The 18,687-nt window shown below is 45.0% G+C and overlaps 1 protein-coding gene across 1 annotated transcript in view; it reads right to left on the bottom strand.

Moving 5' to 3' along the window:
* The window catches only part of PDE4B (phosphodiesterase 4B), a 664,994-nt gene that overhangs the window by 138,028 nt on the left and 508,279 nt on the right, over window positions 1–18,687 (bottom strand). Inside the window, exon 8 of the mRNA XM_020993031.2 lies at window positions 15,101–15,150. Coding sequence (XP_020848690.1) covers window positions 15,101–15,150 — 50 coding nt within the window. The remainder of the gene's footprint in view (window positions 1–15,100; window positions 15,151–18,687) is intronic.

Genomic DNA, 18,687 nt, shown 5'->3' with positions numbered 1-18,687 from the left:
AGCAGGACAGTATAGCGGCTAGAGACCCAAACTCGGAGTTGGGAAGACTCGGGTTCCAGTCCTGCCTCAGACATGTACTATCCTGTCTGAGTGACCCTGGGCACGTCTGTTAATGGCAACTTGCAAAGCAGCTGGAGACCTGAACCAGGAGGAAAAGGAGTTCCTTATGCTGACTTGTCCGAAACAACAATAAAACCCTTGTGTTAATAGAGGGCTTTGTATTTCGTGAAGGGCTTCATGCTAATTATCACCTTTTGTCTGTAAGCAACCCCATGAAGTGTATGTCATTATGATGCTCATTTTACAGATGGGGAAACTGAGGCAGCAGAGGTGAAGTGACTTGCCCAGGTTCGCATACCTAATAAGTGCCTGAGGCTGGATTTGAACTCACATATTCATGACTCCAGGTTCAGTGTCCTAACCACTATATACAAAAGAAAGAGCTCTGGATATGTTGCTATTTTTTAAAAAAGGTGTTAGATTACTATGAACGGTTGCTTCTGGGGAGAAATCACTCCAAACTTTTCCGACAAGCGTGACCCAAAGTGGACTAGCTGGTTTGGAGAGGTAGTGAGTTCTCCATCACTGGAGGTACTCAAATGAATTCTGGATGGACCCCCGTCCTGGGTTTTGTGGAAGGAATTCTTGCTCAGGTCGTGGCTGGCCAAGATGGCTGCCGAGGCTCCTTCCTCAGCTAGTGAACCCCAGAGGTGGGATTTGGGCATCAGGTGCACCCCTCGACTCCAGAACCAGGGCTGTTTGTAAATGGGGAGAACCCGTGTCACAAAGGCCTAGGCAGGTGCTTGGGAGGATGAAGGGCTTGGACTGAGGAGAAAGAGAAAAAAAAATGCTGTCAAGGGGGAGCCTGGGAACACACCAGCAGGCCTCAGGGTTCAGATAAACACTTGCAAGTCTCCTCAAGAACAGTGTTACACAAGCGCGGGCCGGGAGCCTGGGGAGCTCAGGTGTGCTGCACAGCCAGCCTGCGGCTCTCGGGCTGCCCTGGCTGCTGCCGCGGCTCAGATGGATTCCCGAAGGAGCAGCTGCTGCTGCAGCACCCGGCCGGACTCCCCTGACAGCTGCAGGACCAGGCTTGTGCCTGGCTGCTGCTGCTGGTGGGCGCCCACGGGCATGGGGTGTGTGGGGGGGGTGGCTCTTGGGAAAGCCTGTGGCCCCGGACCCTTTCACCTCCTTCTCCGCAATGGGGAGAAGGAAGGGATGAGCAAGAGGCTGGATAGACCTGAAGAGGAAGAAGAAAGGCCAGTGTCGCAGTTGGTTTGTGAAGGCTTCCAGAATCAGGGAGGGCATTTAGGATCCGGGCTCTGGAGCTGGGAGGCATCTCAAAGCCATTTAATCCAGAGACCTGATTTTACAGATGAGGAAACTGGGTCTTAGGGAGGCTAAGTGACTTGCTGTAGAATCACAGCTCTTGAAAGGGGAGGTGGCCGTTTAGATTACAGACAAAACTCAGCACCAGACCAGAGGACAAACCGATGGTGGATTCAGAAGCTGAAAGGACTTGAGGGGCTTCTGCGCTGATCCTCTCACTTTACAGATGAGCCCTAGGGAGGTTACACGACTTAGATCACACAGATGCTAAGATTTTAAGCTCGGTGGTAGCATTAGAACCTAGGCCCTCCCTGACTCTAGGTCAGGGCTTTCTTTCCCACAGTAGCACCAATGCTGTCTCCTGGACATCTGCTCAAAGGAGCTTTGAAAAAGGTCGTGTCCAGGGATAAGCACAGGGGTCCCAGTTTGTGATGTCAAAGCAGGGTGCTGCTCTTTGGGTTCCCAATTAGGGATGTTTATGCATACACAGTCAAACAGCAGGGGGCTGGTAATGAACTCAGTCCATCAGCAGTGTTAAGAAAGAGGGAGGGAGGAAGGATGGAAGGAAGGAAGGAAGGAAGGAAGGAAGGAAGGAAGGAAGGAAGGAAGGAAGGAAGGAAGGAAGGATGGAAGGAAGGAAGGAAGGAAGGAAGTAGGAGGGGAGGGGAAGAAGGAAGGGAGGGAAGGAGGAAGTAAAAGAATGAGGTAGAGAAGGCAGGAGGGAAGAAAGGAAGGAAGGAAAGAGGAAGGGAGGGAGGAAGGAAAGGAAGGAAGAAAAGAAGGAAGGAGGGAGGAAAGGAAGGGAAAAGGGAGGAAAGAAGGGAAGGAGGGAGATAGGAAGGGAGGAAAAGAAAAGGAAAGAAAGGAAAGAAGAAAAGGCGGGTGTAGAGCCAGGCTGGCTACAAAATCAACTTTTCTCTGGCTCTCTTCCTTGCTCAGTACTGCAACCAGACCTGATGGATGACTTTACATTTAAAAAAAAAAGAAAAGGGAAAAAGCCCACGTGTCTGTATCTAGGTCCCTGGCAGGGATGTGTCTCCGGGAGGGCCAGCAATCTATTTAATGACTCCATTGACGTCAATGGCATAACTGAAATACTCCGGAGCCTGCCGGCTTTCAGCCTTCCCTTCCAAGGGGGTGGGTTGTTTGTCAGTTTCAGGAAAACACGAGATGGATTCTGGCCAGGATTGGACTTCTCCTCTGCCTGACTGGAAGGGAGGACCGGGGTTGGGTGGGGTGGGGTGGGGTGGGGTGGGGTGGGGGTCCTCCCTCCACACCCAGCCAGACCGCTCAGACCCAGGGCCATATCATAGTCTTGACATTGACTTTGGGGCTAGCTCAGTGACTCCAAACCACAGAAGGCTTCATTTTTGGCTTAAGGGGTAGCATTTTAACTATTCACGCTTTTTGAGCTAAAGGCTCTGTTTCTAAGGCGACCCTGAGCTTAAGTTTAGACATGAGTGAAATCATGGCAAAGAAATAGCAAGGCTGCATGGGGCTGAGAGCCCGGCCTCCTCTGCAGAGAGGAGACCCCTCTTTGGGTCGCCCATCTAGTCCAACCCTCTTATTTACAGAGCAAGAAACTGGGGCCCACTGAGGGTCAAGCAGGCAGGAAGTGGTCGTTCCTCAGCGTCATGCTGCTCTGCGGAGAGGGCAGGGCGTAATATTCCAATTCAAAACTCCACAGCCTGTTCAAGAGTCACTTAGGGCTCAGCAGATCCTGAAAGTCATGGCCCAATCCTCTCATTTTACAGATGAGTAGACTGAGGCCCAGAGCTAGGTGAGAAGAACAACATCATAGGAGGAAAAAAAAAACCACAACAAAACCCACTGGATGTCGAGCCAGGAGCCCCAGGGTCTTGAATCTTGTTGCTAAGGTACTAACTGTGCGTTGCTCACTCCATCACTTAAGGCCTCTGAGCCTCAGTTTCCTCTGTCAAACGCAGCAGGAAGAGGGCGGAAGGACTAGATTGTCTCAAGGGCTGTGGGAAGCACCACTGACGTTTATAAGGCACTTTTAGGTTTACAAAATGATTTATGAGCATTTTTTGTTTCATTTGAAGCGTAACAACCCTTCCAGGGATGAGCTGTTATTGTCCCTGTTTTACAAATGAGGAAACTGAGGTTTGGAGGAGACAATTGACTTGCTTAGGGTCACATCACTAGGCAGTGTCAGAGGAACGAAAGGGAATATGCAGTTATGTAGCACCCTACTATGTGCCAGGCACTATGCTGTGAGCTTTTACGAATAGAATCTCATTTGATCCCCACAATAGTCCTTTGAGGTATATTTTACAGTTGAAGAAACTGAGGCAAACTGAGCTTAAAGTGACTCACCCAGGGTCACACAGCCAGGAAGTGTCTGAGTCCACATTTGAACTCAGGTCTTCCTGACATCAGTCCTGGAGCTCTATCCATGGCCAGGACAATTCAAACCCAGGTCCAGCTCTCTACGTGCCTGATGACTGACTATACCCAGAAAACAGAAGGAAAGCTGTTTTCCTTCTCTGACTCCCTTCCTGTGGCAGCAGCCACGGCCTTCCTCAGCAATAGAGAATGCCGTTTCTGTTTGGCCACATGTGCTGTAATCGGGCTTCAGAGTTCTTGCTTCACTGGAGAAAACAGGCGACGGTTCCGTTTTCTGGTGAGGCTTCATTTCCAGTCACATGAGGTGGCCCAGCTGGGGAGCCCTCACTAAGGTTCCCACAGTGCTTTTCACAGCGTCCAAGAGGCCTCATCCCCCATCCCCAGGGACCCCGCCCGACGTCAAAGGGTTTTTTACTCATCCCCGGCTTCTCCACTGCACAGAATTCAGTTACCCAATTCTCCCCATTTACTCAGTGTTTTAAACAGAACTGGTTCACTTGGCACACCCATATCAAAAACCCCCAAACAAAAAACATGGCACATTCAACCATCATGCAAAGGCTTGTGAGAAACCCGTACAAAAGGGAGCAAACACACAGAGGGAGACTGAGAATATAGCCCCAGCCAAGGGAAATTCTGTTCTTTTAGCAACCGAGAAAGAAATCTTTCTTTTTCTCAGAATGCCCTTGCTAGACAATGAACTTAGATGTCCTCAAGAGTTCAAAGGCATTCCTACGGCCTGCCACTTTCTTGGGCCAACATGCTGTAATCTTTAAAGGAAAACCCTACGACAGCAGCCCATTTCTGGGTATGGATGAGCCCTATTGAGCAATGCCAGAATCATGCCACATTTGGAGGCCTCCAGGAACCATTAGAGCGTGAATGGCTGAAGGCTGCCAAGGCTGGGGCTTGTCTTGGGCCTCTGTCTTTCGGGGGGACAATTGGGACAAAGTGGGGACTATTTTATACTATATTTGTCTACCTCAAGAGCCGCAGCTACCTGGATGACTCATCCTTATGAAATGACCTCTTTGTCTGTCGAAGAAAGTGCGTCACATGTGCTTCTGAAAAAGAGCTAGGGTCAGCACTGAACAGGAGGAGAGAGATGTCTGCATTGCATGTGGGGATTGGTAGGCGGGCTTCCCATCCACTCTCTGACACAGAACTCCATCTCTGGCCTCCATGTCCTCCCAGGGCTGCTGGGATGGGGAGGATGGATTCATGGAACAGAACAACTCCAAAAAATCCAAATTACAGGTGACCAAGAACAGTGGGAAATATACGTGGAGGATATAAGGCATTTTATTGACTTTATTTTATTTGTACCTTTGGTTTTTTACATTGTAGCCTTTTCCCAAAATTGGACCACTCAAATCAATCTATCCCTCATAACAAAGAAAAACATCTGACAAAGTGACCAATTCTTCAAGGGCATGCGGCACTCTGCCCCTGTGGCCCCCAGCTCTTTACTGATGGGGAGGAAGTATGTTTTATCTTCTGTTTTCTGGGTCTAAAATTTGATATTGCAGTGACTTTTCCCTCTCTTGTCTTTTTGTTTTGTTTTCTTTTATGTAGGTATATTAGGGCAGAATGCACCAGGGACAGAGGCAGTGAAACCATGCTGGACTGCTTGAGTTCAAATCCTGCCCCTGACATTCACTAGTTATAAGTCACGTAAGTGCTGTATTCTTCAGTTTCCTTATCAATAAAATGGGATAATAATGACGCCTATCTCCCAGGGGCGTTACTGGATAATATTTGTAAGGCGCTCTACAAATCTTAAAGTACAATAGAAGTGCTGTTATTAGTCACTCTGTATATTCACATGGTAATGGAAGAGTCCCTAGAGATCACTTTGTTCAAACCCTTATGTCATAAGGGAAGAACCTTAAGATATGAGCTGAGGAATGACCTGCCCAAGATCACACAGTCAACATGTAGCTGAGCTGGAGTTTGGATAGGATGCTTTGGCCCTAAGTCCAGAGCTTTTCCGACTGTGTTACGCCTCTCTCTGTCCCTTCTTTATTCTGTATCAGCTCACTGATGTCTTCCCCAACTTTCTTTCTTTCTTTCTTTCTTTCTTTCTTTCTTTCTTTCTTTCTTTCTTTCTTTCTTTCTTTCTTTCTTTCTTCTTCTTTCTTCCTTTCTTTCTTTCTTTCTTTCTTTCTTTCTTTCTTTCTTTTTTTTTCTTTCTTCTTTCTTTTTTTTCTTTCTTTCTTCTTTCTTTCTTTTTTTTCTTTTCATTCTTTCTTTCTTTCTTTCTTTCTTTCTTTTTCTTTCTTTCCTTTTCCTTCCTTCCTTCCTTCCTTCCTTCCTTCTTCCTCCTTCCTTCCTTCCTTCCTTCTTTCTTTCTTTCTTTCTTTCTTTCTTTCTTTCTTTCTTTCTTTCCCTTTCTTTCTCTCTCTCTTTTCTTTCCTTTCTTCCTTTTTATTTTTAATTTATGGAGCAAAACAAACATTTCCATAACAGAGTATGATAAAAAAAAGATAATTGCATACAAAACTGCAAATCTGTTATGTACAACTTGCTATTCCTTTAAATATATAATAAAGTTATCATATAATTTTTCCCCTTTTTTTCTTCCCTCCCCCATCTTTCTTTCTTCAGAGTATCATTCATTGGCCACAATGGATTTCACTATTCCCTGTTGAAGCATTTCCCTAAGGATGACTTGAGTATAAGAAATTTCATGAATATTCTACAGGAAATGAGTGAACCCATGACTGTAATTCTTACAAACTGGTGAAAACAAGGGTTCCTTCCTTTAGTCCTTCCTGCCTACCACTTCCCTCCCTCGCCTTCTTTCTCTTTCCTTCCTTTCCTCCAGCTCTAGGCCCCTTCTTTGGTTCTTTAACTCTTCAGTACATTTCTCTTTTGCCCTCATTTTCCAAACCAAGAGCAGGGATGCCTGTGTGATCTCCTGTTGGAGCAGGCCCACTTGGGGCATGGGGAATAACAGAAGTGCATCTGAATGAGAAACCTCAGTGAGGCTCAGTATCCCATTGTTAACCCCTTCTTCACCGCAGGCTGTAACTTAGAGCCCAGAGCCCAAGCCTCAGCAACCAGAAGCAGCTGAGAGGCCAACGGGTTTGATGTTGATTGCTAGCCAATTTCTGTAAGATTCTGTTAAAAAGATGGTTTAAAAACCCTGGTTGTGAAGGGGTTTCCCATCTAGTGCAAAAGACCATTCAGAGCTTCAGGCTTCAGGTAAACAACTACTTAATAAACACATTCCCAGGGGCTTTTAGGTAAAAGCAGCCTAGAGCCCGCATCAAGTTTTGTAAAAGCAGAAAGCCAGGACGGTCCAAGGGGGCCTCCCAAAGCCCTCCTGCTGAATACATGGAGCTGTCCTTGTATGCTCTTTCGCCAAAAAGCCCACAAAAAGGCTTCCGATCAATCCGCGTCTGGGTGGGTTGGCTGATTGTGGTCCTTGGCACTTGAAGAACACCAAAATGACATCACTCTGTTGGGGTACTTCCGTGTCAAGTTCACTTAAATTACCCCAGTTCTGCATCGTACATGGTGTCCTGGCTCACAATAGCCCAGGGGGTGGGGAAAGGAGTTAACTCGAGCTGTTTACTATCATATCATCCCTGCCCACACCAATCCTCATTAGAAAGGGAAGCAGTGATCACTAAGAGCCAGTATGGGTTCACCAAGAACAGGCCATACCAGGCTATCCTCATTGGCTTTCTTTTGATAGAGATAACTAGACTAATATCAATGGAATACTGCCAAGATACTATACCTAGATTCTGGCAAAATGCTTGATTAAAAATGTCTTTGGTTATTCTTGCTGTCAAGCTGGATTCCTTTCACGTATGCTCTGGACCAGAGGTCTGCTGAGGTTCCCTCTGACTCTCAGCTTCTGTGAAAGCTATGCATTAGGTGGTTTTAAGCACATTTGGAACTAGGTAAATAGCTGAATAACCTTTAATAGATCGACATCAATTCAGAGGTAGGTGTATCATGGAGGGTGCCAGGAAGTGCACTCTTCATTCTTTATTACTTAACATTTTGTCAATGATGTGGACAAAGACAAAGATGACAGGCTTCTCAAATAGATGAATGACAGGTATAACATTGGAAGGGATGTCTAATACATTGGACGTTAGAATCAAAATTTGAAAAAAAAAATCTCAAAAGACTAGAACAAGGGACCAAATCTAATAACATAAAAGTTGATGAAAGCAAATGTAAAATCATAAACCTGGGGTTTATGTCACAAGTAAAAGATGGGGGGATATGGCCAGAGGATCACCCCTGAGGAAGAGATCTCAGGGATTTTGGTGGACGGGAGGTCAGTATGAATCAACAGGATGCCGTAGCAGCCAAAGATGCCAGTTTGGTTGTAGGGGGCATTAACAGAGACATAATGCCCAGAACGATGTAGGATTCTCATCTGCCTTGGTCAGACTATAGCTATAATGCCATGTCTAGTCATTTACCTACTTCCGAATTCACCAGACAAACTAAGCTAGAGTCCAAAGGGGGACCACTATGATGAAAGGCCTGGAAACCAGGCTGTACAAAGGAATGGGAAATATTATCTTGAGGATGAGAAGATAGAGGCAGGACATAAAAACCTTCTTCATGTCTCTGAAGGGCTGTCACGGGGAAAAGGGATTAGCTTTCTTCTGATTGGCCCCTGAAGGAGGAACCAGGGTGAGAATCGTACAGAAGTAGACTGAGGTTCAATGTCAGGAAATGGCTCCCAATGACCGAAGCCAGGCTGTTGTAGCGGCTTAAGTGAAGACTCAGTTGTGGGGGCTCCTATAGAGGCAACTGCTTAAGGACAGATTGGAGGAGGGCCCCTCTAAAGCTGAGATTCCAAGGCTTTGTGATCATTCACCAGTGCCAGGGATATGGATAGCAGGATTCTGCCTGCATTCACATACATATCCACTTTGTTGTCAAGTGTTTTCATCACAACCTCCACAACCTCCCCAGAATCCAGCCCACTACCACCCTCCTGGTTCAGACCCTTCTCATGTCTCCCCCTGGATTGTTGCAACAGCCTCCTCATAGAGCTCCCTGCCTCAAGCCTCTCCCCACTCAAGGCCATCCTCCAAGCAGCTGCCAAAGGGATCTTCCTGAAGTGCAGGTCTGACCATGTCCCCCCATTCAGTAAACTTCCTGTTACCTCTAGGATCAAATACAAAATCCTCTGACATTTGAGACTCTTTACAACCGGTCTCCTACCTACATTCCCAGTCTTTATTCCCTTCCAGAAACTCTCTAGTTCAGTCATAGAGGCCTCATTAATATTCCTCATCTATTCGTTCTCCTTGCCAAGGCAAACCAAGTGACCCCATCCCTTCCTGTCTTCTCCAGCAGACTATCCTCTCTGCTACTTCCACCCTCTCACTCACCTTCCACCTCTCCCTGTCTGCTGGCTATTTCCCAGCTGCTTACAACCATGCCTGTGCCTCCCCCACCTTCAAAGAACCCTCACTTGTTTCATCCATCCTAACTAGCTATCATCCCATATCTCTGCCCTATTGTGGCTACACTCCTGGAGAAGGCCATCTACCATACGCTCTTCTCAACTCTACAGTCTAGCTTCTGAACTCATCATTGAACTGAAACTATTCTTTGTAGAGTTACCAGGGATCTCTTAACTGCCGAATCAAATGGCCTTTTCTCCTTTTCTCAGGTTTTCTTGCTTCTTGACCTCTCTGGGCCTTCAGTGCCATTTGGTACCCTTGACCACCCTCTTCTTTTTGATACTTTCTTCTTTCTCTAAAGTTTCCCCAGGCTTTCACGACTTTGTTCTCTTCTGGTTTTCCTCCTACTCATTGGACTATTCTTTGTCATTCTCCTTTGCTGCATCTTCATCCAGGTTAGGCTGGCCAACCATTGAAAGCCCCCCAAAGCTCTGTCCTGGACCCTCTTCTCTCTTTATACTACCTCACTTGGAGAGCTCATCACCTCCCATGGCTTCAATGATCATCTCCATTCTGATGATTCTCAGATCTCAAATCTCCTCATCTCTGCTGCCCTCCAGTCTCACATCTCCAGCTGCCTATTGGATATTTAGATCGGATGCCCTGGGGACATCTTCAACTCAACGTGCTGAAAATTGAATTCATTATCTTTCACCCCAAATTCCCTAAATTCTGTGTTACTATTTAGAACACTAGCTTTCTCCTGGTCACTCAGACTCAACATCTGGGCATCATCCTTGACTCTTCACTCTCTCTCGCCTTGCCTTTGCAATCTGTTGATAAGTCCTGTGGATTTACCTTTGTAATGTCTCTTGCAGAGACCCCCTTCTCTCCTCTGACATGGCCGTCACTGGCCCTGGTACAACACATGGCAGCTTGTCTTCCTTTCATGTATCTTCCCACCCCAGACGATCCTCCACAGGGCCCAGTAGCTCCCGATTGCCTCCAGGATCAAATACAACATGCTCAGTTTGGCTTTCAAAGACCTTCCTCCCTTTCCAGTTGTCTTAAACCTTGCTCCCCACCATTAGTTACTCTGGTCTCCTGGCTGCTCCTCAAACAAGTCTCAGGGTATTTTCTCTGGCTATCCCCCATGCCTGCAAGGCTCTCCATCCTCTTCTCTGCCTCCAGGCTTCCTGCAAGTCCCAGCTAAAATCCCACCCTTTACAAGAAGGTGCCTTGGCTGTGTTGATTATTTCAAATTTATCCCATATATTCTTCCCACTCCAGACCACCCTGACGTTGAGGTTAACATCCTCTACATGATTTCTTTGCACATAGTTGTTTGCATGCTGTCTGCCTAACAGACTGCTTGTGAGCAACGATTGTCTTTGTTTTTGTTAATATTCCAGATACTGATGCTGGGCATACAGTAGAAGCTTCATAAATGTTTATTGGCTGACTGCTCCCACCTGCATGCCTCCTAATCACCACCTCCATTTTCTTTGCTTGCTTGGTCCCATCAATCCCGGCAGCTTTCAGCACGGCCAGTCAGTTCCTCTTCCTGTACACTCATCCTCGTTAGTTCCAGAATCATCCCCCTCTCCTGGTTCTGCTCCCACCCCTGTAACTGCTCATTCTTTGTTCCCTCCCTGGCTCCTCATTCTCTTCCTAGCCCCTTAATGTGGGTTTCTCCTGAGGTTATGTCATTGCTCCTTGCTTTTTTCCTCTCCCTACCCTCTGTCCTTTGATGATCTCATTTGCTCCCATGACTTCAACTCCCACCTACAGGCAGATGACTCCCTAGCTCTGTATCTCGATATCTCTAGTTCTGATTTCTCTTCCGGGTCAAGATGTGAATCTCTAGCTTCTCACAGGCTCTCTGGTCAATTATTTCCCAGCAGTGTGGTATTTAGGATGGAAACTTAACCGTTACTTAGTCCAGCCATTTAGTCCAGAACTGAGTTTCCAAGAGGGGAAACTACTTGGACAAGGTGCTACAGGTAGAGAGGCAGATGGGATGGGCAATATTTGCTTTGTGACTCACTGTTTCAGACTTTGGGGAGGTCAGTTCATCTTTGCTTCTTCCTCTGTAACATGAGGGGCTTGGAGCAGGTCGCCTCTAAGCTCCCTTCCAAATCTCAATCTATGCCTGCCACATTCCAGCCAAGCCACTTTTTCCTGATTTCCCAAACCAAGTTCAGTTTGACTCCAATGAGTACCAGAGCCAGGTCCCATGACTCTAAACCCAATGCCCTTTCCACCACTCTGGGTTAATGATCAATGGGAAACAGCAAACATGCCAACTGAGTCCTCACTTCTGACAATTAACTTTTCAAATGAATCATCCATAAAGCATAATCTAAAGGAGGAGTGGCTCTTGAGTCCGAGGACCTGGGGTCAAATCCCACTTGGATCTCATTGACCAACTGTGATTTTGGGTGAGTCACTTACCTCCCCCCCCATGGCTCAGTTTCCTCAACTGTAAAATGAGGGGTTTGGACCAGATGGCCTCAGATCTCCTCCAGGCTTACATCTATGACCTTTGCTTCCCTGATGTATTAAATACTTCTTCTATGAGGATTTCACTCCTTTTGGTCCATATCTGTATATTGATCAATTGACCACATCACTCAATTATGTCTCTTATGTGGTGTCTTCATGATCAAAATAAGGAAGGAGCTGAACCAATTGTCTTGATTTCTGCACTTCTTCCTGTCCTGTTTCCTGTATGTGAAGGAAGTATTACAGAATCCCAAGGAACTCATTCCAAGGACAGAGAAAGAACTTCGAAAAGGAATTAAGGTCTTTCAATAGGGGCATTTAAAACACAAAAAACCCTCCAAGAAAAGCCCAGTCTCTGCAATTTAAGAAGACCCCTTGACAAATCACATCTTAACTCATAATGTCTAAAAGAATGCTCCAAAGCCATCTGAAACACCCTTTAAAGTTTGCTTTCCAATGCTCCTTTGTCAGAGGCTGATAGATATTAAAAGGACAGGAAAAATCTGCCTGGTGCATATAAGCTGATAATAAGAACAAAACACAGGATGTATTTCTCCTCCTTCCTCTCCTGCCTGTGGTTAAGCGTGAAGGAGATTCTGAAACCTATAATTACGTAATAATTGGTATCGCCACAAAAAGGCCAGTTCCTTTTTGAAATTTTTCTTGCTAAACCTCCTAATTGGTATTATAGCTGCTTTACCACCCTGCCTTGCAGACATCACCACTAGGCTCACCAGCTGCCAAGTTGCATTTACTGTGCCAAAAATTGCAGAATCGTTTTCCCAAAGAGCGTTGACTCCAAGATGGGTTGTTTATAGCCATACATTTTGTATTTCTCCTGACTGTGTGTCAGCATTAATGACAAAACCATGAAAATATAGTTGAGATCATCTAATTGACGTCAGAAGCGCCTTGATGAATCCAATGGACCAAAATCAGAGCGCCAATGCCTCACTGTCCCGCCAACATCATGACATGCCAATGGTTGCCATAGTCTTTTCTTTGATCTTGAAGGCTAGAGCACCAGTTATTTTGAAAAATAAACACTCTAGAGATTCTCTGGATGGAGCCTCTGAAGAAAATAACACTTTGAATACTTCTAGGCTTTTGAAGTGTTCAGATGAAGAACTTTTCAGTTCCTTTGATTTCATATCAGACAGCTCAATAGGTAATCACTTTCCTTTCCTTTTTCTCTTCTCCTCTTTCTTCCCCTCCCTCCAGCCCCTTTCTTTCCCACTCCTCCTTTCTACCCCCTCTCTGTCTTTCTCTTTTCTCCTCTCTCTCTTTTCTCTTCTTTGTTTCCTTCCCTCTTCTCTCTGTCTTTTTCTCTCCTCTCCATCCCTCTGTCTCTCTCCCTCTATTTTTCTCCTCTGTCTCCTCTCTTTGTCTCTGTCCTTCCTTCTGTCTCTGTCTTTGTCTGTCTCTCTCTTTCTCCCCTCTGCCTTCTCTCTTTCTTTTATTACACACATACACACACACACACACACACACACACAGAGTCATTTTTTTTGAGCTATTAAAAGTTGGGCAACACTTTGCCTTCTCTACCAGTCCCTTGAGGGCAGGCTCTGTTTCTTTTCATTCCCATTTTGTATCCCCAGTGCACAGCACAATTCCTTGTACAACTACAAATTCATCTCCAATCTCTCTGATGCATCTACTCCCTCCACTGCTACACATTTCAACCCAACCATTATTTTATTCTTGCTCATGTGGTCTCCTCATAAGTTCTCTACAGGGGCTTTGCTCAAAGCACAGAGGGCCTTCCTCAGAGATTTCTGCATGTTCAGAGGATAGCAATGGAAGAAAATCACAGCCTATCTAGATCACTTTGAAAAGCCCCACTACTCGGACAAATGTGGTGACCAGCCATGACTCTAAGGGGCAGATGGTCAAGCCTGTTGCTCACCTCCTGGCAGAGGGATTCAAGATATAGATTCAAGCTATAGAATGAGACAAATATCTTTGGACTCGGTCAATGGGGGAATCTTCTTCGCATGATTATGCATACTTGTTACAAGACTTTTGTTTTTTTCTTTTCAATGGTAGAGAAGGTGGGTAACATAGATTTCTGTTAATTTAAAGAATTAAATATAATTTTTAAAAAAGATATGGTCTGTTCATCAGTTATCTTTGTTCTTGCCACATGCCAAGGCCATCTTACTTTTTGATCAGATACTGCTTTGATGACATTCTTTATGGGCAACATGGTATAGCCCAACATAAGCATCTCCATTGTTTACCTCATTCCCTCTAGCCCTTCCTGTCTTCTTCAGCATATCACCTCACCATCATCTCACAAGAGTCTCTCCCAGAGGACACAGTCAGGAATTTTCTTTTAAATTCATCTCACAATTTATTTGTTTATTCAATTGCCTCCTGGGATCCCTACAAGGATCAAAGGAGATGACATTTGTAAAGTGCTTTGTAAATCTCAAAGCACTATGTGAATGCTTTTATTATTGTTGTTGTTGTTGTGCCTTCCTGGGGGTCAGTTTCCTCATCTGTAAGATGAAGAAGTTGGACTTGGTGGCCCCCAAGGCCACTTCTTACTCTAAATCTATGAGCCTACAACTTCACCTATGTTTCTTCCCAAATTCATGAATTCTCCAGAAGACAGTCTTGGAATTGGGGACCAAACACTGCCATCCAATAAGAGACATCAAACAATCTAACAAATGAATCCCCAGTGACTAGCACGGTCTGTTGTTCTTACATTTTAATACTTTAGTAGATCCATAGTCCTTCCAATAGCACCAATTGCAATCCATTCATTATTTAGCACCTACTGCATGCCAAGTATTATGTTAGGTACTAGACTTTCAAAGATAGAAATGAAAGTAAGCCCTGCTCTCCAAGAGCTCACATTCAACTGGTTCCACTTTACTTAGAGAAGACACTTCATGGTGGATCATATGCAACTGAAGGAGAAGAGGACAGCTGTTTACAAGACGCCTTTGCAGAACAAATTGGACCCTCTCCAGGAAAGATAATCTATCACCCAGAGAGAGACTTTGACTTCACACCTGGGGAGGAGGTGGATCTGGGTGGGAGCTGCTAGTCCATGGGTTGTATCCATGTTAGCTTCCAGATAGGGCAGAGCCAAAGGGGCTGGGACCCCACAGCTCCCCACTGATGGGGATCAATGGATCCAGGCTTTTGGTGTTAGCTTCTTGGGACTTCATTTGGTCCCAACCAACCGAGGTCAGGGTCCAAGATAAATGCAGCTGTGCCTCACCCCCTTGTTCTTGGAATTCTTATTGTAAATCCATCAATTCCTGACAGGTCAGCACACGTGGATTGGCAAGGCCTGCTACAACTCCTTGGACTTGATTTTACAAAGAAAAAAAGAATAAAAGGGAAATACCTTCTACCTTTGGAAACAATCCACAGGGGGCATGCTTTGGGTGACAAATTCAGGTTTGCAGGTAAAAATTTTGCATTTACACAGATTCTGAACAAAGGGACCACATTTATAAAACTGTCCACCAAGTGTGAGCAGCGCATCCTACCTTGGAGATTAACTCTGGACACAGGAGGCTGGGTAGCAGCTGGAGACCTCCTGTGGGGGAAGAGAGAGGGAGAAGAGAGGGAAAGGGAGAGGGGGGGGGAGAGAGAGATTTATTAATCTGCAGCCATAAGGGCAACATAGCTCAAAAGGGGACCATGGGGCTTCTGAGAAACCTCATTCAGTTCACTCTCCTATGACTATTAAGGTGATTTTATATGCACAACTGGGCACAATGTGAGTGTCAGAAGCCAAACCGTTACAATATGAGGCAAAGACCTTCTGCAATTTTCTCACTATCTCTGTGTCCTGGAATTTCCCTATATACTACTTAAGGAATCTCAGACTTTCCAGGAAGGAAATAATTTACTCTAGCTCCCCAGCCAACCTTGCTCCTGGCTTCCCCATCACCCCTTGTTTTTTTGTTCTTTTGCTTATCCAAGGAGGGGCCTCAGGAGATTTCCATGCTTACTCAGGAGTTATGTTGAATTAAATCTCCATCATCATCTCTTCCGGTAAGATCCTAGAATGTCAGACCTGACAGGGACCTTGGTATATAGCTTGTCTGAGCAGCAGTGAGGTGACGTGGAAAAAGCACTGGATTTAGAGTCAGGGGTCCTGGGTTCAGATCTCACTTCTATTTGATCTAGAGCATGTCACTTAACCTGTATGAGCCTCAGCTTCCTCTTCTGTAAAATGAAAGCTTTCTCTTTTTTAACAATATGATCTCTGAGGTACCGAGCTCTAAATCTTTCAGGGCAACTCGACCTCTCTGGGATTCAGTTTTCTCAACTGTAAAATAAAGGGTTATCAAGATGGTTTCTGAGGTCCCTTCCAACTTGAGATTTAAATCATTTTATCTCTCTGGCCCCGGCTTCCTCATCTATAAAAGGGAAGGGTTTAGACAAAATGGCCTTTGAGGTCTCTTCCAACTCTAAGTGTAACTAGGTCACTTGACTTTTCTGGGCCTCAGTTTCCTCATCTGTGAGCCAGTTGGACCACCTGGCCTCCAAGAATCCCTTTTGGTGCAAGATTTTGTGTTCCTCTGACCCATATCAAGATTTGCAAAGCACTTCCCTCAAAACAATCAAATGAGTGAGTGACAAATGCAAGGGTTCTCCTACATGAGGCCCATTTTCCAGATGAGGAAACAGCCCCAGTAAAAGAGAGTGACTGACCAGGATCACTCCTCAAGTCTCCTGCTAGACCAGAATTCAAACCCAAGACAAGCAGTTTCAAACTTAGCATTCATTCTCTACACCATGTGGAATAGGTCATGCTATCCCATCTGCCTATCATGTAGGCTAGGAAAATTATACCCAGAGTGGAGAAGACTTTTCTTGGGTCATACAGTTAATAAGTGTCAGATCTGGGACTACTGACTCCCAGGTTTTTGCTCCTTCCCAACGTGACATTAATAATTATCATTGTATGTGTGAAATAATCAAAGCATATTTGAATTAAAAATTAGAGAGATGCACATAACTTGTGCCTGCATCACCAAAGGGCTGAGGTATCCAATCTGAACCCTCAGTATGTTTCACAAACTGTTATGGTCAGATTTTCTGGCTCCTAGTCTTAGTCTTAATTAGCATTAATGTTAGAGATCATCATAATAATAACACTTTTTTTTTAGCCAGATATGTGATTTTATTGGTGTTGGGGGCTTCCATTCAGGAAACCTCACCGATATAGATCCGCACCTGTGCTGCAATTTACAGCTTAGAGAATTAAAAACCTGTGGTTTTGAGCTCTGGGCCTACTTTTTATGAGTCCTGTGGAATGGTGGGGAAGTCATGTGATATCCCTGTCCTGCAGTTTCTTTAACTATAAAATGGTGCTAAATACTTGCATTACCTCGCTCACAGAGCTGTCGAACACAGGTAACAAATTGCTCTGCAAAAGTGAGCTATTTTTATTATCTGAAGCATTTAAAATGTGGATTCCAGCTAGTATTTTGAGGTGAGTAGAAGTGTGTCCCTTCACTATAAGAACAGAATCTTGCTATTTTAATTTTACAAATGAAGAAAATGGGGCCTGGAAAGGATGAGCAACTCACCCAACATCATGAAGCAGAGTAAGCATCCAGAGCTAGTGCAATAAAATACAAAAACCATTGCAAATAATCCAGAGTCATCTGGAGCAGAAATCAAATGCAGACCAGGGTGAAGGCCTCTCTGAATTCCCAAATTCCGAGGAGTGCCACGCCTAACAAAAAGGGTATTCCTTAAAGGGTTTCTGAGTGAAAAGCAAGATCCATTCTCGTAGAAGGTGCACAAGGATGGTTTTGCACTTAATGACTCGGGTATGAGTGGACAATAGGACTCTTGTGGCCCACCCTGGTCAATGGAGTTTGTTTGCCCAAGGTGTTCAACTTCCAGACAGGAAGTCATTTACATATGGCAACTGGGGGAAGTGACAGATGTTAGGTGATGATGAAGAAGATGAGGATGACGTCAATGACAGCAGGAGCAGGAAAAAATAATTGTTCCCAATCCACCAGGGAGACTGGAAAGATGACTAGACTTGGAGGCAGAAAATCAAGGCTTGTACTCCAGCAAAAATGATAGATTTAGGGTTGGAGGTCTTCTTTGCTGCTTGTAACTTTGGATAAATGGACCTACCTGACTTTGCACAAGTCTCTGAACCTACCTGCCTCAGTTTACCTCTCTGTAAAACCAGGATGTTGGCTGGTCTGATTTCTAAGATCCCTTCCAATTTTGAAATCTATGACTGGCTTTGTTACTCACTAGGCAGGTACTCATGGTAAAAATGGTAATGTGGAAAGAAACGTTGGCTCTGATGTCAGAAGACTGGGGTTCAAATCCTACCTCAAACATGTGACCTTGGATGAGTCACTCATTGTCATAGGGCTCCATTTCCTTTATTATAAAGTGGGGATCATAATACTACCTTCCCTCCAGTTTTGTTGTGAGAAAATAATTTTGCAACCTTTAAAAGCATTCCAGAGATGGGGATTATCATTAAATCTGGACCTATGATTTCATCAGTACAGGGAGCTGGCTCCAGGTGTGGGAACCCTACCAGTCACAGAATGTCCCCATTCTGCAGCTCTTCCTCTTAGGTTAGTCGTCTGGAGCCCCCAAAGGTCAAGTGACTTGTTAGGGTCACACAGCTGTCCTTACCTTGAGGCCAGCCCTCTATTCACTTGGCCATGTTGATGATAGCAATTGTTAACCAGTAGGAATATTAATATAATCAAGAGATAAATAGACTTGGGGGTCAGGGAAGACCCAGTTTTAAATCCACCTGCCATAACTACTCCTTTGATGACTATTTGCTAAGGCTTTGACAGACTGCATTTATCTCTTCTAGACTCAGTTTCCTCATCTACAATATGGGAATTGTGATATTGGTAGTGTCTCACAGAGAAGCTGTGGGGCTCATATGAGGCCACCTAAGTATAGGAAGAGCTTTAAGTGCTACAGGAATAGTGGCTATTATTTTATTATCATCATCAACAACAATAATCATAATTCTAGCTTACCTAGTGATGTTGCTTTTAGATTTATAAGCATTGTTTTTTTCAAACGACACAGAGCGTGGCATGTAGGAAGGGCTAATAAATGC

The sequence above is a fragment of the Phascolarctos cinereus genome, unplaced genomic scaffold (assembly GCF_003287225.1).
Source record: "Phascolarctos cinereus isolate Bilbo 61053 unplaced genomic scaffold, phaCin_HiC Scaffold_5;HRSCAF=322, whole genome shotgun sequence".
Classification (NCBI taxonomy): domain Eukaryota; kingdom Metazoa; phylum Chordata; class Mammalia; order Diprotodontia; family Phascolarctidae; genus Phascolarctos; species Phascolarctos cinereus.
Note: the sequence above shows the minus strand (reverse complement) of the source record. Positions and strands in the feature narration are given on the sequence as shown.